The 24156-nt window shown below is 54.5% G+C and overlaps 1 protein-coding gene across 1 annotated transcript in view; it reads right to left on the reverse strand.

Annotated features, from left to right (window-relative positions):
- KIAA1614 (KIAA1614 ortholog) overlaps positions 1–18390 on the reverse strand; it is a 38789-nt gene extending 20399 nt beyond the window's left edge. Inside the window, exons 1-4 of the mRNA XM_003893439.5 lie at positions 18004–18390; positions 14082–15028; positions 13269–13332; positions 3044–3187 (exon numbers count right to left, since the gene is read on the reverse strand). Of these exons, the coding sequence (XP_003893488.3) occupies positions 3044–3187; positions 13269–13332; positions 14082–15028; positions 18004–18053 (1205 nt within the window). The 5' untranslated portion in view covers positions 18054–18390. The remainder of the gene's footprint in view (positions 1–3043; positions 3188–13268; positions 13333–14081; positions 15029–18003) is intronic.
- Between the last annotated feature and the right edge of the window lie 5766 nt (positions 18391–24156).

A 24156-nucleotide genomic window follows, 5' to 3' on the forward strand; every position in this document is an offset into this window, starting at 1 on the left:
GACAGTACCACTTACAGTGTCACCTCCCAGCCCTGCCTCTTGCTGACATGTCCTGTCCTCCTGCCAACAGAAACACCAATCTAGGCATGTCTAGCCCCTATACGGCAAGATCTTGTGCTTCCAGGAGCTGCTCCATTTCTGTATTAATTTATTTCCAGAAAAATGCAGCTGCTGCTACCTCTTCACCTCCTGGAATCCCTGTCTGTTCAGGCTTGCCCCAGCTGCCTCTAGCCAGACCTAGGGTAAAGAAGGCCCTCTGAGACAGCTCTGCCTGCCCCTCCTCTTCCATCACCTTTCACCAAGCGGCTCTTTAGAAGTGATGCATCTGGGCTAGGGATGGGGCCTCCTGCATCTAACTGAGACCTGGGGCCTGTGTGCCATTGCCATGTTAACTCAGCATGGCCCTCCAGGGTGATCTGACGGAGCATAACCTTTAGAAGCATCTGCAGCAAGCCATCTGGCGTTGATTTTTCAGCTATACCCTCTGAGGATTCGCCAGCGCTGCCAAGTCGTAGTAATTCTTTTCTGGACACGGCAGCTGCTAAAGTGGGTCACCTTGCAATTCTATAGCGTTTCTATGGCCTGGAGACAGCCTGCAAAAGGGAGCCTACTTTAAAGTTAGTGATTGGGGTTGTTCTGAGCTGTTAAAGTGATCTGAGGAAGAAGTGTCCAAGAGGACCTTTACACAATGCAATCTGTTTTGTAGATAGTCTTGACTATTTTGAGGCTATCCGACCTAACCTAAATGCCTCTACAAAGCACAACAGGAGAGTTGCTTGGAAGTCTAAGGTTTCTCACCATATGTATGTGAAGAAGAAGAATAGTTAGGATGCCCTGAAGAAGCCATGCCCGTTCTTTTTTTTTTTTTTTTTTTTTGAGACAGAGTCTCACTCTGTCGCCCACACTAGAGTGCAGTGGTGTGATCTCGGCTCACTGCAACCTCCGCCTCCCAGGTTCAAATGATTCTCCTGCCTCAGCCTCCCGAGTAGCTGGGACTACAGGAGCCCACCATCACGCCCAGCTAATTTTTTGTATTTTTAGTAGAGACAGGGTTTCACTGCATTAGCCAGGATGATCTCAATCTCCTGACCTTGTGATCTGCCCGCCTTGGCCTCCCAAAGTGGTGGGATTACAGGCGTGAGCCACCGCACCCGGCCAACCATGCCCATTCCTAACGAGTACCCTCCATCTAGAGAGAGAGGCAAGGCCCAAAATGTGGAAATACAAGGGTAGTCTGTTTGGCATCCCTTGCCAGGGTTTAGGGTCTTCTGAGCCTCTCTTCGAAGGGTCACAACGACCTCTGCTCATGAAGGAGTCATCTCAGTGATTCCATAAAGGTCCTTAGCCTTTAATGAGCAGTTCGGCACCCTCCATCAAAGAGCAGATGGTCCAGTTCCACCAAGATCCCTGCTCCCTAAGAACGCCTGCTCCCTCCAGTGCCACATGGTGATTCAAACAGGCAGATGCAGCATGTCCGCCACGCCAATGAAGCCACAGACTTTGCTAGCTGCAGAAGTGGTCCTGCTTGGGCCTGGTGAGACCTGGCATAGCCTGGCAGCCTCATCTCAGGCCCAGGTGCATGACTGGAAGACAGCTCTGTGTGGTGGTGAAGTCCACGTGTAAGTGATTCTTCAAGGTGTACCATAGGCAGGAAGATGGGGATGCAGCGTGTTGCTCAGGGGGCAGTCATGTGTGTGATGTGCTGGTCTGAATGTCCTTAACCTTGTTGTTTTCCTACCTCTTCACTCCTGACAAGCTCACCCTTACCATGGCTGTAGCATTATGAAATCAGGGATGACGTCCAAATCTTCAGTTCTGATCTCTCCTCCTCTAAAGATCCTGTATCCAACTGCCTGGTGCTCATTTCCAGTGGATGTTCTGGGAGCACCTCTCCCTCCAATGCCTGACCCTGCACTGAGGCCTCGCCCCCACCAAACACGCAGACACCGAGTCAGAACCCTGGGCTCATTCCAGATTCCTCCCTTCTCACACCGCCCACACCCCTGCAACTAAATGAGAAGTGGTTAGAGCTCACAGTGGCGGGTGCTGTTCTAAACTTCATGTTTGTTAGCTCACATCGCCCCACAGACCCTGTAAGACAGGCACTATTACAATTCCCATTTCGTGGGTGAGGAAACTGAGGCACAGAGACTTCCGCAGAGACACCCAGCTAAGTGCCAGAACCAGAAGTCAAGCCCGCGTGGTCTGGCTCTAGGTGCTGCGCTCCTTTGTCGCCTCACTAAGCCTGCTTGCTTCTGGTGCTTGAGGTCTGTGTGAGGTCTCCAGACTCTCCTCTCTGTACCGCTCAGCATGGCCATGGCAGCATCCTCCTCCGCGCACCAGTCTCCCAGATTCAACACATCTCGGCAGCTAGAAAGGCATCACTTAGGTGTGATCGTGCTGCTCCCTGCCCAGAGTCCTCCAGCGGCTCCCAGATATTGCAGCAGACATCCAGTTGTCCAGCTGTTCTGCAGGCCTGGAGGCCTCCATGACTGGCCCAAATGAGCCCTCCAGCCTTCACGCCACAGCCTGCACATCCTTACCCTCTAGCCTGGCTGAATTCCTGAGCACAGCACTTCTGCTCAGTTTCCATCCTCAGGACGCTTACCCTTGCCTCTCTCATCTACCCAGTGCATATCTACACCTCCGTCAAGCCTCAGCTGAGAAGTCACCTTCTCTCAAGGGCCTCACCTGTCCTTTCCAGGTGGAGTTAACAGTTTCCAGCTCAGCACACACATTTTTCCTCTCTTACACCACAGTCCACAGAATTGAATATCTCTTTGCCTCTCTCCCTGGAGACTGTGACCTCCATCCCCCTAGGGATCCAGATCATGTTTCATTCATCTTTGTATCTCAGTGCCCGACTGCAGGCCCTCAGGAAAATGTGTTGACTGACTAAATGATCAAAGCAAGAGCCTTATATGGAAAACACACACACACACAAGGAGTGAGCAGCGGCATTTGGCTAGATCCTACTTCTTCCCACTGCTGACTCTTCCCTGCTATGGCCCTCCCAGGCTAGCCTGGCCCAGGTCCCACTCACCGGCTGCCCTGGGTAATGGTGGGCACGATGTCATGGCTGGCACGGAGGGGCCGGGTCCTGGCCTTCATGCGGGCACGCTGCAGCAGATGCGTGGCTTCCTCATGCCTGGGGCTCAGCACAGGCTCCGGCTTGGGACCAACGGTCCTGCAGGGTGGCACACAGGCCAGGGTGGAAAGGGAGGGATTAGAAGAAAATAATGCGGATTAGGAGGGCTTTAGCAGTGTTAAGCACTGGCTCTGCCAGAAAAAGCACTGCATGTGCAGCCTTCCTCCTCGAGCACCCACGCACAGGGAACCCAGCCTGGGGGCCTGGGGCCTGGGGCTGGAAAATGGCCCTGCGTGGCTCTGGATGGGGGCTGGGGAGCCAGCCTGGCCTTGGACATCTGCTCAGGCACTGGAGGCAGAGACCTCAAGAGAATCTAGAAAGGGTGGGAGAGTCTCCAGATTATTCTATTGTTCCTTCCCCAGGCAGACAGCAGGAGCTATCTGGGAGGAGGAGGGAGAAAGGGCTTGGGGTTGTTGGGCTGGGCCTGTGCCCAGACAGATGGTCTCTCCACGCATCACCTCTCTCTCCTTCTGTCTCTCTGCACCCACACACAGCACCACACTAGTTCCCCCTGCAGATGCAAAGAATCAGGGCTCTGTCCAGCATAGATTGGGCCCTTTGGGGGAATGGCATTTTTATAAATCCTGGTGTTTTCTTGCCTTAGTCCCAATCCAAAACCATTAGGCACCAGCTCAGGGCTCACAGGCTCAGGGCTGAGAGACATTAAGCTGGACCCAAACCAAGTCAGCAAATGGCTTGATTTTCGTAATAATAAGGGTCCTCCACTAGCCCCCACCCCCTACCAGATGTGCTGCCTCCCTGGCCAGTCCAGAGTTGCAGAAAATGACAGCAGTCCTTTTTCAAAGCTGTCTCTCAGCCACTGACACACAGCCTGCGCTGGGTTACAGCTATAACAGCAACCCACAATCTCCCACTGACAAGCCGTCGTTCTCCACGGAGCTTGCTCTCCGCAGCCAGGCTGGCCGAGGGCAGGTGTTCTCTCCACTTGACAGATGAGGGTGTCCAGAGCAGAGAGGAACACTGGCACATTGTTCAAGGTCGAACCTCAATTGCAAGCTGAGCAGAGCACACGACAGCCAGCCCACTGCCTCTAGCGTCGTTCCGCACCCTCTGTCCCCTCCCGCCTTGGGTCTCAGGGCAGGCAGAGGATGTTTGTGGCTGGGGGCAGACACGCTCTTCGGGGTAACTTCATCATCCCCACTGGCTGCCCCTGTCCTCACCGTCACATATGCTGGGCTGTCCTCAACAGTGAGGGTCCACAGGGCTCCAGCAGGTCCTGATCTCAGACCTGCAGCCCCTCACCTCCCCCTGTATTCCACATGAAAAAGGGGCCTGGTCCTGACTAGGGGAAGGGCCCAGGCAGTTTTCTTGGATGACAGAGATGTGAATGGAAATGGCACAGCTCTGAGGCCTCCAAGGAGGGCTTCCTTGGACATCCTTGGACAAACTCTGATTTCTTTTCTTGTTTCCTTTTCTTTTTCTTCTCACTATTTGCATCGAACCCTGCTTTGAGGCCGCTGGGGAGCAGGAGGAGACTGCTAGAAGAAAGGCACCATCTGTGCCTGTGAACCCTGGCAGGGCCCAGGCATGGCTTTGGAACAAGGAGGGCTTTACTGGAGTGATGTGAAAGCGAATCTCCAGGCCCGCTGCCCCATGAAGCCTGCTTTGGCAGGAGAGGCCTCCCTCTGCACAGCTTCCCGAGCAGACAGCTCCTCCAAGGTGGCTGAGAGCAGCTGTGCTCCCTGGGGCTCTTGCTCCAACAGCAGAGATAATGAGGTTACCAGCCCGGAGAGGCGCCCCTGCAGCCGTGGGCCTCTGGCTGCCAGCCCGCACACTCGGAGCCTTCCGGTGACAGCTGTGGTTCCACGGCTGTCGGAGGGCATTTGTCACAAGAGTTGGTGGGCAGGCAGGAGGGCGCCCAGGCAGCTGGCCAGATGCTGCCAGGATCAGCCTTGCCCCAGGTTTTTAAGCCATTTTCCAGCTTTGCTATTTCCTTTCTGCTCCCTCCTCTTGGAGCTGTTACTTTTTTTTTTCTCTCATCAGCTGTCTTGCTTCAGTTCCTGGCAGACAAGCTGGTTCTCCACTGATTAGAAAAGCAGGGCTTTTTAGGCGCCTGGAGGCATCCATGCAGTACCACACTGAGCACAGAGGAGTGGCAGTCACCTTCACAGCCTGCAGCCAAGGTCACTGTGCACCCTGGGGAAGCGGGGGCCTGACCAGCCCTGTGGAGAGAAGGTGGTCTTCCTCTGAGGCAGGGAGTAAGCAGGAGAAATGGGGTGGGTGCTGAGTCTGTCCCGTCTCACTGCCCACCTTCAGCTCCCACAGTTGCTCTGGAAAATTCCTAGAAGGGCTGGGGTGGTCAGTGCCATGGCCAGGCAAAGGCAGTTCCCACCTAAGAATAGACAGCTTTTGCCACTCTCTTGAAAGCCTGCACTTCTGGAGCTCATTAGCTCAGAGGATGGAGCATAGGAATAAAGTGGCTGAGTGCTTTTCCTCCCTGGGCCTCAGTTTCCCCAGCTGCAAGCAGTGGGGACTGGAGAGGGGAGAGGATTCACATTGCTACCCTGTGAGCCCAGATCTTTGGCCACATAGTCTGATATGCCATAAGGTGGGGTATGGGATTTCGAGGTTCCCCCCTTGGGGGAGGTCCCACAACAGATGTTTGGCCCCCACCAAGTGGCAGAGCCTGTAAAGAGCTCATTGTTGAGGAAAACTAGAGTTCCATTAGCGTATGCTGGCCCTTCCCCCACCCCTCCAGCCACCTGTGTCCTCCACTGGTTCACAAGGACAAAGGGTGGCGTGCGGTCCCCTCCTGCTCTGGGTACTCCCGTCTCGGCCAGTTTCCTGGTGGAGGGACAGGCTTAGCTATGGCTTTGCTCTCCCTCCAGCCAGCTGGGGCAGGAGAACCACCATTGCTCTCCTAGCCAAAGAGGTCAAGGGGACAGAGTGGCCTTCTTCTGCAGCCATCAAAATCCTGGATTAAAATAATAAGCTCAGCGAGTCTGTGTTCAACCCTTTCAACTCAGGTACATGGATGGAGAAATCATTGGGAATATACAGGGATCTGCCGCTTCCCAGGTTCCAGGATGCACCCAGTAGAGGGAGAATATGGAGCGTACAGAACATAGAGAAACTTTTCTACTTAGCATTTGTTCCATGTTTGTGTATTTGAAAGCTTTCTGATGACCATGGATAGGGCTCTCCTACTGTGATTCTGTGTGCAATTTTCTGAATGAGGGGAAGTGGAAAAGGTGCACCTGGAACTGGTCCTATGTCATGTGCTCCATGAGGGCAGGGACCTAGCCTCAGACTGTCAGCTTGGTTGCACCAGTCCCTTCTTCCCAGGTCTGCAGGACATGGACAGGACACAGCCTAGAGTGGCGGGGAAGTGTGTGGCTTGGGGGCAGCCTGCCTGGGGTTCTATCCTGGACAGCCACTTCCTAGCTGTGTCACCCTGGCAGGTTACTTAGGAGTTCAGCCTCAGTTTCCCTATCTGCTAAATAAGGGCCCAGTTGTTAAGATAAGTGAGAGTGGCTCCTTTAAAAGAGATGAGCACAGAGCTGGGCTCTTGGTAAGAGTCTGTAAATATTAGCATTTATTATCATTATTTTATCATTAGCACCATTGTTTTGTGAAATTACTCTCACCCCCTTACTAAGCAAAGGATGGAATCCCCGAACATGTACTAAAGTCACCTGCAAAGAGATCACCTTGTCATCAGCAAGGAGAAGGCATATTTGAAGTGACAAACACCATCTTGTAGCTGGAGGGGGCCTGGTGGCTTTGCTCTGGACTGTGAAAAGCCTTTGACAGGGCTCCATAGAAAAGGTGGCTTCCATAGGATAGAAAACAGGAGGTGGCCGGCTGGTCGTGGAGGAAAGCTGACTCCCAGACAGGCAATAGGCCCTCCTGTCAGTGGAGAAGGAGGAGTGGGAGTCCTTAGGAACGGCAGCTGGGAGAACCCACCTCCTGCAATACCTTCGAGAGGATCGCGTGGAGGCCTGCGGTGTGCACCTAAGGCGCCGACTTCCGAGGACAGCAGAACCACCCTGTTCCTGCCTTCTGGAAGATGAACAGATTCCCTGCTGAGCCCCAGAAGGAGGCTTCGGGCTGCCCCTTTGGTGAGAACCTCCTGGCCTCAGGTGTGGGACCTGGGTGGCCACAGAGGAGGCAGGTGTCTGAGATGCCCTCAGATGGGGGACCAGTGGCCTGTTTAACTCCGGTGGGCAGGGGAGAGGGTTTCCTTTCCTAGAATTTCAGATGAGCTCCCACAAGTTGAATGGCCTTGGGTAAATGGACTTTCTTGAGCTCCTTGATTGGTCAAGATTGGGACCATCATGAGATTTTTCATGTGTGGTGTGTGTGTGGGCGTGGCAATGACGCAGCATGGGACAGGGTATCTGGAGGCTCCAGGTGGCACTGGGTTTGTGGTAGGGCTTCCTTCTCCACCCAGGGTCAGACACTGGGAGCGTGTTAAGTATCCGAAAACATTGTTGAGTGGTTACATTTAATTTTTTCTTTTGCTTTAGTCTCGGTGGGACTGGGAGTGGTAAGGGGGCTTTCCTTTGTGCGTGTGTATCAGTGGGGTGGGATGGGAGCTGGGGGTGGTAAGGACAGGCAGGGGCTCAGCCGTTCTTGGTTACACCCATGCCCTGGGGTGTTCTCAGGCACCTCTATAGCCCTGGGCATGCTGGGGTGGTGCCAGAGTGTCTCTTCTCCAGCACTCAGCCGGGACTCCCCATGCCTCCGTGCTGAGCCCTCACTCACACTCTGTACTACGTGCCTCTGTCAGACATTTCTGAGAGCCTTTTCCCTGCACACACTTGCAGGCACTGGGTCCCGGAGACAACAACAGCACAGTTCTTGCCCCAGGAGCTCAGGGAGGAGATACACCAGTGCCAGCCATGGCTGCAGCCGGTGCAGGGCACAGTGAGAGCAAAAGTGACCAGTTCCATGTGAAATTGTTCTGGATCACACCCAGTGGCTGGCTCGCAGGGGAGCTCTGTGCTTCTGTGATCTAATAAATATGGATTTGATCCCTGCTCTTGGCGCCTGGCACACAGCTCCTAAACCCTTGGAATCTCAGGAATGATCAGAGTGTCTTTTGTATGGTAATGAGACGGCTGGTGGCTGAGCGTCCCTAGATAGCTTCGGGATGTGGGCTGGTCACCAGAAAGACCAATCATTTTGAGGGTTGGAACACTCAGTCCCACCCCCTAACCTCTGGCAGAGGAGAGGGGCTGAAGTTTGAGCTGACTCCCAGTGGCCAATGATGTAATCAATCATGCCTACATAATGAGGCCTCCACAAACACGGAAAGCACTGGCAGGAGAGCTTCGGGACAGCTGGGCTTGTGAGGGTTTCTAGGGGGTGGTGTCCCATCTCCTGTACCTTGCCCCATGTCTGTCCTCACGTGGCTGTTCGTGTCTTTTGTAACATTCTTCATAAGAAATAGGTAAATGCAAGTCAAGTGTTTCCCTGCATTCTGTGAGCCGTCCTATAAAATTAAACCCAAGGAAGGCACAGTGGGAACCCCGATTTAGAGCTAGTTGGTCCGAAATGCAGGTCACAACCTGGGACTTGCGATTGGCATCTGCAGTGGGCGCAGTCCTGTGGAACCGAGCCCTCAACCTGTGGGGCCCGATCCTATCTGCAGGCAGACAGCGTCGGAACTGGGTGGAATCAGAGGGCAGCCAGCTGGGTCGGCCAGAGCGTTGCTTGGCATGCGGGAAACACCTGCGCACGCTCTGGCGGCTCGAGGCGAAGCGCTCTGCGCTGTGTCGAGTGTGTGAAAGTAGGAAAAACATTTTGTTTTTTCCCATCTCAGTTTCCAAAAATGCTAATTAACATATTAAGCTTTAAAAGCCTGAGATTTTTCTCACAGCTGTGGGCCTGACCACTTGAACCACAGGCCAAGCCCCTGAAATTCTTTAGGGCTGCCTGTCTTTAACTTAGAGTCTAGAAACTGCTTCAGGAGAGGGAGTTTTGACCCCCCAGGAATCCCAGCAGGGGCCTGAAGATCGGGACCCCCCCCCCCCCCTCCCTCCCCCCCCCCCCCCCCCCCCCCCCCCCCGTGGCGTGTGAAGTGTTTTGGTCCAACGATCACTCACAGGGGTTCCCTGAAGGGTGTGTACACCGGGGACTGGGCTTGTGGATCCCCACAGAGGCACGACTCCACCACATGAACGAGGGGAAAATAACCTAGGATGTTCCCTGCGCTTCCCTGATCACTAGGGCACACATAAAACAAAACGGAGACCTCTGCTCCCTTCTCCCCACAGCGACCAGTAACTAAAGGCCCTGCAGACACACTTAGGACCTGGGGCCTCCTAAATCACACGCACACACAGAAGGTTCTGATTTGCGTGACCTGGGCCACGCAGCAGCACTGCCTCCATGGAATTGGCCGAGGAGGCCAAGGGCCTAGGGCCGGCCGCCCTGGCGTGGGCTCCTGAGCCTCCGAAGTGGATTTGGTGCGGGGTCTGGAGCCAGCATTGCCCTGATTGCTGTGCTCCTCACTGTCACACCCTTTCACTTGCACTGGGTTACTGGGATCCTAAGGTAATCTGCGATCCCAGTATGTCTCTCAGAGGCTCAAGGAAGGGAAGGGGCCAGAGCTGGTACAGAGACAGTGAGAGCATGGCGCCCCCCATTTCAATGTCCTCCCACTTCTCTCTTATGAGTCCTTCCAGGCACAGATCCCCTTTGCCCTCTGTGAGGCCCAACCTCTCACCTCATCCTCTCTCCCAAAATCCAAACCCCATTTCCTGAATCATCCAGTAGTGACCTAGGAGAAAAATAAGCGTATCCCATGGAGTCCATCACCTGCCCTTCTTTGCCCACACTGAGAACAGAGCAGGCTGGGAGGGGAAGGAGACCCCCAGATCCCTAGCCCAAGGCGTGGTCTGTGGGAGCAGGGACAGGGCGGCTTGTGGCGTGCCGCACGATGGTGAGAGTGCAGCCCTTGGGGCCAGCAGCCCTGAGTGCGAATCCTAGCTCCAATACTTGGCAGCTGGAGGATCCTGGGCAAGTCACTTAACTCCCCCCAGAGAGGTCTCTCTGTCAGTGAAACAGGAACAAAAAATACAATTTGTTATTAGGATATAATGGGAAAGAAGGAACAGCACTTAGCATAGCTCTTGCCACGGAAGAGCTCAAAAATGGCAGCTACTGGCATGGGCTTTTGCCTGCCACTGGGAGGCTCCCGTCTTCCGCAACTGAGCCTTCTTTTGCCCCTCGTTAGAGGGGGCACAACCTTGGGGTTGGCGGTCAGGGGTCTCCTCCGCATCTGACCCTTAGCCTCTAAGGTCCTGAGTGCTTGCCACCCAGGCTGACTCCTAGTGACTGCCCTTCACAAGCCAGGCCAGCCCCAGCCTGCCCCTAGCCTGCCTGCTGTGTTGAGCTCTGCTGTCACTGTCACATCATGAGCTCCTTGTCCCATTGCCTGCAGAGCAGTAACCATTATGGACACCATCAGATGCATGCCGGGTTAACTTGGTTGTAATGATTATCTGATTGCAACACTTGACTGAATGTGAAGCAGGACCTCAAACCCTCAGAAGATCCAAGGGGCTCATGACCTCATGAGTGAGGTCCTGTGCTTTCCTCCTGCCAGAGCATGTCGTGACTGATATCCTGGGGCCCCCTTCGGGGTGGCCATCAAATGGTCTGCCACAGCCTCAGCATTCTCTGCCCAAGGTCCTAAGCCCCTTAGAACAGACAGTAAGCCCCAGAACCCTGGCCTCGAGTGGCACTCCCGGGGCATAGAGCTGAGGGAAGCTTGCCTTACTCCAGAGGTCTCTTGGGAAGTTCGTTGATGCAGAAGTAACATCAATCACTCCATCCTGCTCCGGGGAGAGAGGGAGCGCTGCATGGTCTTGGGGACCACCTTTAATGTCTGCCCAGGAGACGCTGGGATAGAGCCAGGCAGGGAACCCTATCTGAGGGGCTTCAAGACATGGCCCTTCAGCCTGGGCATCTACTCAGCAGGGACCTCACTGCAGAGCGCCAAGTGAGGCCAGCAGGGTACTCGGAATGACTCCCAAACAAGGTGTGTTTCCCCACAACACTCTGTGCCCTGATTGCCGGGCACTCTAAGGGAACATTTTGTTAACACTCTTTGAACAGGGTCCTAAAACTCGCTAAGAGACCTTTTCTCTCTCTCCACACACACAGGCACACACCATACAGTACACAGGTGCGCACACCCTGCCTGAACTCTGAAATGCAGCCCGTGGCTGCTAGAGGCCTGGCAGGTTAAACAACAGCCCAGAGACCCCAGTCCTGAGGCTTCTACACAAATACCATCTCCTCACAGCACTAAGGGAAAGTCCCTCCTTACCCCACGGTTGAGGTCTCCTCCTTGAAAATGAGTGGGCCTTATTCCTTAGTATGCAACAGGCTGTCAGGAGCTTTGGCTTCTCCTTTCAGCAGCGACCACTGAGCAGAATCCCCAGTGGCTGTATCTTCCCACTGGGCCCTTCCCTCATCTAGGGAGGAAGTGTGCAGGGGGTGGGAGCAGCTGCAGGCAGAGGCAGCACCACCTCTGCAGTAGAGGGCATCTGCCCCAGCTCTCTCCTCCAGGGCTCCGCACAGAAAGAGGGAAAAAGACAGAAGGCGACTTGAACAGGGGCAGACAGGGGAGCAGAGCCGGCTGAGGCCCACGGGCCTTTCTGCAGTCACGCTCCTCAACACTGTGGCAGGGCCAAATGGGGACCAGAGGAGGGCCTGGAAACAGCAGCCAGGGAGGTGGGGGAAGAGATACCTGGCGGAAGGGGAGGCAGCTGTGATTCCAAATCATAAATAGCAAGGGACGAAGGAGCCAGACATCCCCCTCTCCATCAGACCCTTAGGCAAGCAGAAGCGCAATCACATGAACCTGGGCTGCCCTTACTTGGTTAAGGCAGGTGCGGGGGTAGGGACTGCGATGGACTCAATGTTTGTGTCTCCCCAAGATTCCTATGTTGAAACCATATCCCCAGTGTGAGGGTGTTGGGAGGTGGGGCTTTGGGAGGTGAGTAGGTCATGGGGCACGGCCCTCATGAATGGGATTAGTGCCCTTCTAAGAGGCCCCAGAGGGCTGCCTTGCCCCTTCCTCCACCCGAGGGCACAGCAAGAAGGCACCATCTATGAATCAACCACAGGCAGTCCTCACCAGACACTGAATCTGCTTGTGCCTTGATCCTGGACCTCATAGCCTCCAGAGCTGTGAGCAGTAAGTTTCTGTTGTTAGTAAGCCGCCCAGCCTGTATAGGCTTTTTGTTATAGCAGCCCAAATAGACTAAGACAGAGGTCTGTCCACACTTTCTAGAGGGCGGTTCTGAGTGGGATTTGTGCAGGAGCTGCCTTACACCAGTGCAGCAACTGTGTCGACCTCTGCCCTCCGCAGAAACCACAAGACCTCGCAGAGGCTGACATCACCAGACAGCTGGGGAAACCTCTCAGCCTTGTGGACCAGGACCCTGGCAAAGACTGAGGCTGGGTTCAACCTCTGTGCAGGCGCCAGCTGCAGTCAGGCCTGCAGATGGCCCCACTCCCACCTTGAGTGTACTCTTCTCACCCTGCCTGGCTCAGGACATTGCCCATGAAGGACAGGTAGTCCCATTTTCCCTGCTATACCTCGGTGGGTCCAGCTTCCCCAAAATATGTGGTGGAGGGGCTGGAGCGAAGGCCGCGGGATAGCATGGTAAGGTAGGAGGTGAAATCTTTGACATGATCCCAGCACAACCCCTTGACTGGGAACGGAATTGGGGTAAGGCTTTGTACATTTTCCCCAAGGATTTTCACACCCATGATCTCACTTCGGCCTCACAATGGTCCTGTGAAGTGAACCAGACAGATGCTATTTCCCCAACTTTACAGATAAAGAGGCCTGGGCAAGGGAAATGGCTCCATGGACATGGAACGGGGAGTTAGCAATGCGCTTTGTTCCCTGGTGGTTTTGCTTAAGTAGCAGAGAAGCACCAGCCTGGGGGATGTGGCGGTGGGGGTTACTGGCAGTTTCTACAGGGTCTCAGGGATGATGGTGTCCACTGGTCTGCTGGTGCAGGAGTCTGCCTGCCCTCTCATTTTGGGACGTCTCCTACTGTCCTGATGCTGAGTAAACAGAGGGACCATGGTGAGGAGGGAGGGAGAGATAATGTGGGCTCTGAGCTCTTACCTGTTCTGGCCGGAGTCCTGCAAGGAGGTGCCCAAGGCCCATTCCACATCCCCGACTGGTCGCTCTAGGATCCAGAACAGAAGCAGAGATCAGGACAGAGCCAGAAACAGGGCTCTCAGCTGCCACTTAGTGAACACTGAGGAGAAGGGCTTCTCCAGAAGCAACTTACTCCCCAGATAAATCCAACATCTTGCCTGAAAATTGGAGGCCGAGCCTGTCACGATGACTGCTGTGGACACAGCCATATGCTGAGAGGACCACATGCCTGGGCTCAGGCATGCGGTGATGAATGAGCTTGTGAGATTTTGGAATGAGAAGGCAGGAGGGGAAAGAGGCTGTCCTCTCGAGTCTGGACACTTGTACATCCCATTGGTGCTACCGTCTGAGCTCAGCCCAGCTGCTAGAACGCCCAGCCTCCTTTTAGGAAGGGGTTCCTGTCTGCTTGCCCCACCAGAGGGTCCTCACTGAGGGTGAGGGCATGTCACTGGAGGGAGAGGCAAAAAGCCACTCCGGAAAGGAATCCAAGCCGCAAGGAAGACATCATTGGCCTCTAACCCCAAGCACACAGGGTGGCCTCCCACTGGTCTGCAGGGTCATGGGGGGCTTCAGCAGACAGGCTGCCTGTGAGGCTGCAAAGAATCTATGTCAGAGCCAAGAATAAGAGGCCATCCTGATGATTCTGCGGACAGGCAGCTGTCAGGCTCTCCCTCCTTTCCTGCCCCATTCCCTCTGTGGGACCCCCTCCTCCCCTTTTCCTCCCTCTGGATTCCCTCCTGCTCCCTCCACCGCCTGGACCTCCATAGTGAGCTTCACCTGGTGCAGCTGTGTCCCAGGACGGAGTCTGGGCGGGGGTTCCCGCCTTGCGGGGGCTCTGCCCAGAAACACTGAGCATCTCCTGCAGCAACAGGCGGTTTCTCTCCACCCGATCAGACAGGGACAAGGCACTGCTCCCAGTGCCCAGAGCCTCCAGGTCTCCAGCTCTCCAGCGCTCGCCCAGCAGGGCTGTCCCGGGGACAGATTCCTCCTCAGAGGTCAGGGATGTGCTATCCAGATCTGCATCTGTGACCACACCATCTGGAAAAGGGGAGGACCTTCCTGTCCTCAGGCTGGGAATGTGGATGATTTTGTTACAAGGACCAGGATCCCCAGGCCGTCCGGAAGTAACTCCGTGGATGGGGCTCTCTTGCAAAGAGCTGGGCCCCAGCAGCGGACCTCTCTCTTGGTCAGGCAGCGTCCATTCGGCTTCTGGAGGCCACGGGCTCCCCCTGTTGCAGTATTCACGCCCAGGGGCAGGCGGCCTGGGAGTCCCGGGGCCCCCATCCCTGGCGGGTTCCTCCTCATTGATGCCGCCGTCCAGCTGCCCATCAGGCAGGTTTTGGGTATGAGGAGCCACCACAGTACCTGGCAGGAAAGACCCCTCCGATGAAGTCCCGGCTCCCCCTGCCTTGCCTTGTCTGCATTTGGGTTTCTTGGGGGATGACCGCTCATGGGAAGCAGAGCAAGGGCTCACTCCCTGTTTGGCTGCTGTCATCTTCTCCTTCAAAGCCCTCACCTTGGATTCCAGCACAGAGGGGCCTTGGAGCTGTACCCCCGATACTCTGGGAGGCCGGGGGGCCATCGGGCTGGATGTTCTGTTTTCCTGAGGGCAAGGCCAGGGTCTTGGGGGGTGTCCATTATCCATTTGTGGCTCAAGACCACTCCACTCCACAGCTGAGGTCCCCTCCATGGGGCTGGCTCTTCCACTCCCTGTCTTGGGCCCTCTGGAGGAGAAAACAGACAGAGCTCCTGAGACCCAGCACAGGACAAACTCCCACAACCTCCCGGGGCCCCAAAGTGTCTTGGTGTTGAGTCCTGTCCAGATGAAAGTAACCTGGAGACAGAGCAGGGCATGCCCTCTAGATCAGTGGTCCCCAACCTTTTTGGCACCAGAGGGACTGGTTTCATGGAAGACAGTTTTTCCACGTATCGGGGGCAGGGTGGAGTGCAATGGTTTTGGAAGGAAACTGTTCCACCTCACATCATGAGGCATTAGATTCTCATAAGGAGCTTGCACCCTGGCCCCCTCACATGCGCGGTTCACAGTAACATTTGTGCTCCTATGAAAATCTAATGCCGCCGCTGATCTGACAGGAGGCAGAGCTCAGGTGGTAATGCTCACTTGCTCGCTGCCACTCACTTCCTGCTGTGTGGCCTGGTTCCTAATAGGCCACGGACTGCTATGGTCTGTGGACCACTATTGGTTTGTGGCCCGGGGGTTGGGGACGCCTGCTATTGATAATGTGAAAGCACTTTTTTAAAAATGCAAATCATTGAAGAGTGCAAATAAGTTATTGTTGAATGTTTTCTTCCAAGTCTGAGTAGTGTTCTAGTTTTTCTATCCCCATTTTACAGATGGGCAAAATGAAGCTTCAGAGGACAACTGATCCTATGCCAAATGTGTACCACAGTGAAAACCAGGGTGATTTCCCAGTCCTTGGCCTCTTGCTTTCCTGAAGGGTAGTTTCAGTGGAGGATACCCGCATCTGCTAACAGGCAACATGCTCTTCCCTCTCCAAGGGGAGCCAATGAGGATGATGGACATCAGGAAGACACCAAGCAGGATCTGACCTCCGGTAGAAGGTGCTGCATCCAACCTCACCCCTGACCCTTGATGCCCAAGCCACAGGACCACAGTATGGGGTTGAGCTCAAAGGGAGACCTTGACCAGTCAGGAACGCTGATCAGGCATCTGCTCTATGCCAGGCGGGACTGCAAGTGCTTTCAAGCACACCCCCCCCCAGTAATCCTGTCCCTAACAGAATGGCGTTATTGACCAGGCGCGGTGGCTCACGCCTGTAGTCCCAACACTTTGGGAGGCTGAGGTGGGTGGGTCATTTGAGGTCAGGAATTCGAGACCAGCCTGGCCAACATGGTGAAACCCCATCTCCATTAAAAATACAAAAAATTGGCCAGGCGCGGTGGCTCACACCTGTAATCCCAGCACTTTGGGAGGCTGAGGCGGGTGGATCACTTGAGGTCAGGAGTTTGAAACCAGCCTGGCCAACATGATGAAACCTCACCTCCATTAAAAATACAAAAAATGTGCCAGGCACGGTGGCTCACACCTGTAATCCCAGCACTTTGGGAGGCCGAGGCAGGTGGATCACGAGGCCAGGAGTGCTTCGCACCTGTAGTCCCAGCTACTTGGGAGGCGGAGGCAGGGTAATTGCTTGAACTCGGGAGGCAGAGGTTGCAGTGAGCCAAGATTGTGCCACTGCACTCCAGCCTGGGCAACAGAGAGAGACTCTGTCTCAAATAAATAAATAAATAAATATAAGTAAAAAATACAAAAAATTAGCTGGGTGTGGTGGCAGGCACCTGTAGTCCCAGCTACTTGGGAGGCAGAGGCAGGAGAATCACTTGCATCCAGGAAGTGGAGGTTACAGTGAGCCGAGATCCCGCCACTGCACTCCAGCCTGGGCGATAGAGCGAGACTCTGTCTCAACAAAAAAAAAAAGGCTTGGTTATATACTTCTACAGATGGAGAAATTGAGGCACAGATTACAACACAGAGGTGCTAAGGGGAGGCCCAGTTTGGAATTCAAAACTTCTCATTCCAAGCCCAGGCCTTTTCCAAAACATGTAGTGATCACTTAACCCTATTCCCCTTATTCCGTAAATGAGAATGTTCCATCCCCAGAGGTTGGGTGGCTTGCCAGCGCTGCACAGATCCTTAGCAGCATGGCTGATGTTTACCCCTTCACAAGGAATGAAGGTGAGCAGGGGTTTCACTCAGGGTGTTGCATGCATATCTACGTGCCACAGCATTTTAATGTTGATTCTACCTTCTGAGAAAAATGCAGCTTTAATATCATACATCTAGATGTGCCCTACTTGAAGTAAACTTTGTGCATAAAAATCCGTATGTGTATAAACTTCAAATTAGGAGTTATCCACTTCATAACACTGACCAAGGATTCACCACAAATTCTCTTAAATGGCAAGTCCCTCTGTAGTCGTTTATTACAATTCAATTTATACACAAGCTTTCAGGAATGCATACATTTTATAAAGCAAAATACACGTATAATGCGAAATGTCACATCAGTTTTAAGCCAGTAAAGTTTAAGGATTATCATTAGGAGGACAGAAATAATTTGTTCTCTGAGTTAATCTAGAATGCAGCAAGTTTCTCTTTGCATCTCCTTCTTCTCTTCTAAAGTCCAATCCAGAAAACAGGGGATTAGAATGTAATATGAGCAATTTGTGTAAAGTTAAAAGAACTTTTTGTTTTTGGGGAGGCTGAAGCCAGAGGAGGCCGGGCTTGAGCCCGGGAGGTAGAGGTTGCAGTGAGCCGAGATCACACCACTGCACTCCAGCCTGGGCGACAGAGCGAGACCCTGGCTCCAAAAAATTAAAGTAAGAATTGTTAATGGGTGAACTGTGGAACAGCACGCCAGAGACCTTAAAGAAAGAGACCCTCCCACTGGAGTCCCCTGGGCATGGGCTTTCGGGAAGATGGGTCAGCTCGGAGCCGCCTGGTTCTGTGGCCCAAGCACTGTGATGTATTTCCTCTAACTCAGAGGGGCCAAACGAAGATGGACGTGAAGGGCAGGCCTCCCCACGACCCTTCCAGCTCTGAGCCTGTAGGAGGCCTGCCTCCCAGTGTCTGGGGCGACCTGGGCTCCCCACTCCGCCGCCCCGCCGGTCCGCCACCCCCGCCCGGCCGGCCTGTCGTTGCTTCCTCTATACTCACTGGGGGCTGCTGCCCGCGGGTTTGGCCGCTGCCGCCTCTCTCCCCTCCATCCCTTGGAGAGGCCAGGCCCTCTCCAGCCCCTTCTCCCTCCCAGGCCCGCTGCTGGGTTCGGGGAGGGACTTCCAGCCCCGAATCCGGGGCCAGAGTGCGGCCCGCAGGCCTCGCCCCTCGGGGCGCGGCCGACCGGGGGTCCGGGACGGCGCCGAGGCCGGGCCAGCTCCCGGCTCTGCGGGCAGCCCCTGGTTCCCGGGTGGGTCCGGCTGGCGCAGCGCCCCGCGGGCCGCACTCCCTCCCGGCGAGAGGAGGGGAAGCGGGGTCGGGCAGGGAAGGCGCCGGCAGAGAAGGAAGTGGCATCGGCTGTCCGTTCGCGGCTTTGCCGTAGAGGGGAGAGCGGCCAAGCCCGCGCCTTCCCGGCCCGCGGCGGGCAGAGGGAGCGGAGCGCGGAGAGGAGGGGCCGCGGGAGGGGCTGGAGGAGCCGGGCCTCGGCCTCTCACCCCGCCCGGAGCCCAGCGGGGCCGCCTCTCCCGCGCCGCGGCCCAGGGAGCGAGTGCCCCCGGCCGTCAGAGGCGCGGGAGGGAAGTCCGGGGCGGCCCCGACCTTGGGGACGACGGGGCGGTCGCCAGCCTCGCAGGGCGGTGGCCCCTTCCCCGCGGGAAAGCGGGCGCGAGAGCGGAGGCGCGCGGGGCGCACGGAGCACGGGGAGCGCGGGCAGGAGCTGGGGGCGCACCACGTTCTCGCCGGGCTCCGCGCGCCGCTGGTAACCCTACACCCAGGGCTCGCCTTTTGGGGTGGAAGCTGAGGAATGCCTTTTGTGTGGACAAGTTTTCCGGAGGAGCCGGCCGCCCTCTCTGTGGGGCCGTCCATCGCTCCGTGGAGCCGTTTCCTCCGAGACCAAGGTCGATGGTTCCGGCTCTCCAGAGGCATGAGGGAAACCCAGAGGGAACACGGTCCGCGCATCCCATCTGCCCCGGTGCCGGCATTGCCCGCCGCCGCCTTGGGTGGGGACCGGTTCTCAGGGTCCTGGGGACTCCCGAGCAGACCACTTTCCGCAGCGCAGGGCGGGGGTCGCAGCCAGGGGCCGCAGCCAGGGACACTCCCTGCAGCCGCGGCCCAAACCAACAGAGCTTACTTTCTCCTTCCACCCAGAGGGGGTGACCGAGCCTCACCTATTTCCAAGCCTAGTTTTTCACAGACGGGAAGCAATAAAAGTGGCCTCAGGAGATTCCGGAAATCTCTACAAAGAGAAAGTGCCCGTTCATCTTTCCTTCAGCCGACAGGCTTCGCTGTCAAGCATGGGGTAGCTGTGCACCTCCAGATGTCAGGACAGACACAGCAACAGTAAGGGCCGCGCAATGTACCCGTGCAGGCGAGGAGGGGAAGGACGTTTTCTAGAGGGGCTGCCTCTTGAGTAAGGAGGGGGTTACTGTCACAAGGTAGGGAAGGGGCGTCTGGCAGGGCAACAGGCGAGCGGAGCCTGGGGAACTGTGAGTGGATTGGCCTCTTGGCAATTTAGGAGCTTGAGAGATTATCCAGTGCAAACCCTCTGGGTCACAGTACAGGCCCAAGGTTGTGTCAGAGGCTTCGAACCAGAGCGACTCCATCTTGTGTGAGGGTGAGGAAATGAAGCTGGGACTTGCTGGGCCGCATTCCCAGTGAGTTAGCTATTCACAGCTTCTAGATATTTACGGTTAAGAGGACAAATTAACGTTTACTAAACAGACCTAGACTTAGGAGTGTCCTGATAATCTTGAGAACAGACTCATTCCTAATTATGCTTTAAAGTTAATAATATACATTATTGCAAAATATAGTAATTTAGAAAATTAATCCTTTATCACAAACCTTTGTAGCAGAGCACATCTCCCCATGATCTTTTTTTATCCTATGTAAGTATTAAGTATTGTACCTAGGGTGGACGCGTTCCTCCTCTTACTTTCCAGAACTCCCTCCTCTGTCTATGGAGTAGCTGTACTTTCACCACTTTACTTTCTTACTAAACTTGCTTTTGCTTTGCACTGTGAACTCACCTTGCCTTTTTTTTTTTTTTTTGTTTTGAGACAGAGTCTTGCTCTGTTGCCCAGGCTGGAGTGCAGTGGGGCGATCGATTCTCCCCCCTCAGCCTCCTGAGTAGCTGGGACTACAGACATGCACCACCACACCCAGCTAATTTTGGTATTTTTAGTAGAGATGGGGTTTCACCATGTTGGCCAGGCTGATCTCGAACTCCTGACCTCAAGTGATCCACCTGCCTTGGCCTCCCACAGTTCTGGGATTACAGGCATAAGCCACTGTGCCCAGCCTTGCCCTGAATTCTTTCTTGTGAGAGATCCAAGAACCCTCCCTTGTGGTCCGGATTGAGACCGCTCTCCTGTAGCAGTTACACAGCTCTGGTGACAGGTGGTCTCCAGGGTCCTGGGTGACCTCTTCCCTCCCCAAAACTCACCATGTTCCCAGAACAAGAAGTTCCTCTAACAAAGCATTGGCTGCTTTTGCTTCTTAGTATTGATTGCTTCATAGAGTGGTGCCTGCACTGTTTGCAGAGGGCATACTGGGCACCAGACATTGGCTAAGCAGTTTAAATTCATTATCTCATATTTCAGCCTTAAGAAGTGGGCACCGGCTATTATCTCCTTTCTGTAGACACTGAGTGTAAGTGAACGCCCCAGGATCCACAGCTGGGTAAGTGGCAGTCCAGTCTCCTAGAGTCCAGGCCCTCATGCCAATACACTGCACAGCATCTGCCTGTTCAACATGGAAAGATTTAGTTTAAAAAAAAATCAAAAGATTTGTGAAAAAAAATCATGAAGTGCTGTGATACTGAAAATGTGCTGGCACAGTGGCTTGGCCCTTCCTGGCTTTCTTATTCCAGCCGTCTAAGTAAAAAGCCCCTCAAGACTCCTTTGTCTCCTGCATGCCCAGTGTTAAGCCTGACAGCAGCAACACTGTTAATATTATTGGGGGCATCCTATGAGCTAAGGTACCCCACGTAGGATCCTTTACATCTTTACAACAACCACGCAAAATAGGTATAGTGTATCTCCACTTAACGAAATCGAGCTGCAGAGAGGTTAAGTAGCTTGCCTAAGGCCACACAGCTAGTATAGCTAGAATCTGAACCCAGCTCTGTCTGGTTCCAAGATTTTCTGCCTTGCTTCCTCTTTATAGAGGCACCTCTGAATTCAGACTCCACGACTCCTGCTCCCACCCGCCCACAGAAGTTAATGATCTATAAGGCAAGTTTCTGAAAGTTCCAGCAAAGGTTTAATGTTTAAAGAAAACCTGCCTCCCCCCAATCTTTTGAGATGCAAATCATCACTTTCAGTTTATTTGGGTTAAAGCTTTTTTCCACCCGCCTCCCCCCTCTACCCGCCCGCCCAGGGGAGTGGGGCGTCACATCTATACCAAGGCCTTAAAAGCCACCTGTCCTAAAGATACCCATGGGCACATCCTTAGAATGCTGTTGAATTACGACATCTACATGTCGAGGGCATTCTTGTTCATCTGGATTCTGTTTGGTTTAGCAGATATTTGTTGAGCTCCTATGAAATGTCAGAGACTGCAGAGACAAAATTTAGCACCGCAGACCCTACTTTTGAGGAATTTCTGGTGGAGTTGGGGAAGGGCAGGCACACACACTTTCTGTATACGTGCGCCCATCCAGGTCAGCATAAGGTAGTGTAGGGTGTTCACAGAAAAGGCTAGATTGAGGAATGTGTGTTGGGTGAGAAGGGGTACCACGGAGAACTGGGTCTTGGAGAATGAGCAGGAATTAGCCAGACAGAGGGGGAGGGGTGAGAGAAGGCATTTCAGGTAAAGAGATGAGCATAAACGCAGGCTCAGAGGTGTGAAACTGCCTAGTTTCAGTGTTACTAAGTGTAAACTTTACCCAGGAAAGGCAGGGGAAGGATGAGGTTGCAGGGCAGGGGAGGTTGGGTCTGGGTGAGGAGCTTGGACCCCACCCTGTGACTGGCAGCCCCTCGGGTGTGGTCTTGACCAACACCTTAGACCTTGAGCCTGGCACATAACAATCTTATTTATTTCCTTATGCATCAGACACTTCCATTATCTTCTGAAGGGAAGTCTAAGAGGAAAACAAAATGTAAACAGTGATCACAAAGCCCCTTCCTCTGCTGAACAACTAGGGAAATGGACCATCCCAAGAAGCCCCTTTGACTTACTCTGAGTGAAAATACAAGCCTCACCCTTCCCCCCAACTTTCCAACCTGCTCTGAACGTTGGAAATACGGCGCCATGTGGGCTGCGGAAACTAGGTTTCACTTAGGATGAAGGGAAAAGTGAGGGAGATGGTTCTTCCAGCTCACACCATTAGAGCAGAGTGGGGCAGGAATGGGGTAGGGGCACACTTCTAGCATCCCTCGACTGTCCAGCCTAAAGGAGCTTGTCCAAATGGAAACCTGCATTTCCTAGTGGCTCCTGTCTTGCTCACAGGAACATGGTCCAAGGAGGCAACTGATCTGAGCAGCAACTACTGAGGACCCCATTCCCAGCCCCAGGTCTGCCCTCATCACTTCCTCCAGCAGAGGAGTGAGGGCACGTGCCGGGTCTACCACGCAGCTGCTTCCTCTCTCCCAAAACCCTCCCGCGGCTCCCCTGTACTCCCCACAGCGCTGCTGGGAAGGCTGATTCTGAGGCCTCACCTGTGCAGATTTTGATTCCTTAGGTTGGAGCAAGGCCCAGGAACCTGTTTCCTTCCAAGCTTCCCAGGTGATGTTGAGGCCCGGTCAGTTTGGGGAAGCGCAGGGCCTCGAGTTAAAACTCCAAAGCCTTTGCATGGCACGTGGGCTCATCTCTCATCCCAGCCCCAAGAGCCTGCCCTGCTTCCTCACCATATTGAGTTGCTTCTAGTTCCCTGACTGGTGACACTGAGTCCTGTCTCCTTGCCTTGGCCCAGGCATTCCTTCAACCTGAAATACCTGCTTCACTCCACACACACACATCCTGCTGTGGACTGAACTGGGGCCCCCTCCAAATTCATATGTTGGTGCCCTAACCCCTCTGTGGGATAGTATTAGGAGTCGGGGCCTTTGGGAGGTGATTAGGGTTAGAGGAGGTCATGACGGTGGGGCCCCCACGATGGGATTAGCATCCTGACAAGAAGAGACCCCAGAGAGCTCTCTCCCTGCGCACTCTCCTCATCATGTGAGGATATAATGAGAAGGCAGCTGTCTGCCGGCCAGGAGGGGAGCCCTCACCAGCGCTCCACCGAGCTGGCATGTGACCTCAGACATCGGCCTCCAGAACCATAGAAATAATTTCCTGTGTTTTAAGCCACCCAGTCTATGGTGTTTTGTTATGGCAGCCGGAGCAGACTGACATCCCCATCCCGACTTGGCTGTCTCCTCCTAGACCTTCCACACTCAGCTCACATGTCACCTCCTCAGGAAGCCTTCCCCCACTCCCTCCACAGCCCTCACCTGTCAGAGCGCCTGTCCGCAGTTGTACACATCTAAGCCCGTGTGTCTCTCACTTCACAGAGACTTCTTGCGAGCAGCACCGTGTCTGGTCCTTCCTGTGTCCCTGGCCTCTAAGAGGTGCCCACCACACAAAAGGTGTGGACCAAATGCCAGGTGATTAAAGAAAAGAAAAAATCCCTATCAGATAGCAATGCCCAAGAGAGAGAGGGGCCACGGCTTGCTAAGAGAATCAAGGTCCTCTCCAAAGGATTTGGTTCGTCCACTCAGTATGGCCAGTCCTGCCCCAGGCCCTGTGAGAAAGGCAGCCACCAGCAGGGCCGGGAGCTGTGCCCAGACTTCCTGACTGAGCCCTGCTTACGTCTGATGCCCAGGCCTCCTGGCCCCTGGCCCCCTTCCCTCTTTTCTCTTCCCCAAAATGCCATCCATCACCACCAGCAGCGTTGGACTTATACTTCAATTCTGAATGAGCCTGGAAATTTGGAAATAAAATACCTATCAGAAGAAGAAATGGATGGGGGTAGGGGAGAGGAGAAGGTAATGAGAGAAAAGTGTGTGGAAACAGGCTGGGAGAGAAAACTAGGAGAGATGCTGTCAGAGGACAGTTGGACACCTCCAGACTGCAGCCCCCGGTCTTCCTGTCACGCCCCTCTGCGTGCTGCAGCACACATGGACACACACACTCGCACACATCAGCTCTGGTTGCTGCACCACCCTGAAT

Source organism: Papio anubis, chromosome 1 (genome assembly GCF_008728515.1).
Source record: "Papio anubis isolate 15944 chromosome 1, Panubis1.0, whole genome shotgun sequence".
In the NCBI taxonomy this organism is placed as follows: domain Eukaryota; kingdom Metazoa; phylum Chordata; class Mammalia; order Primates; family Cercopithecidae; genus Papio; species Papio anubis.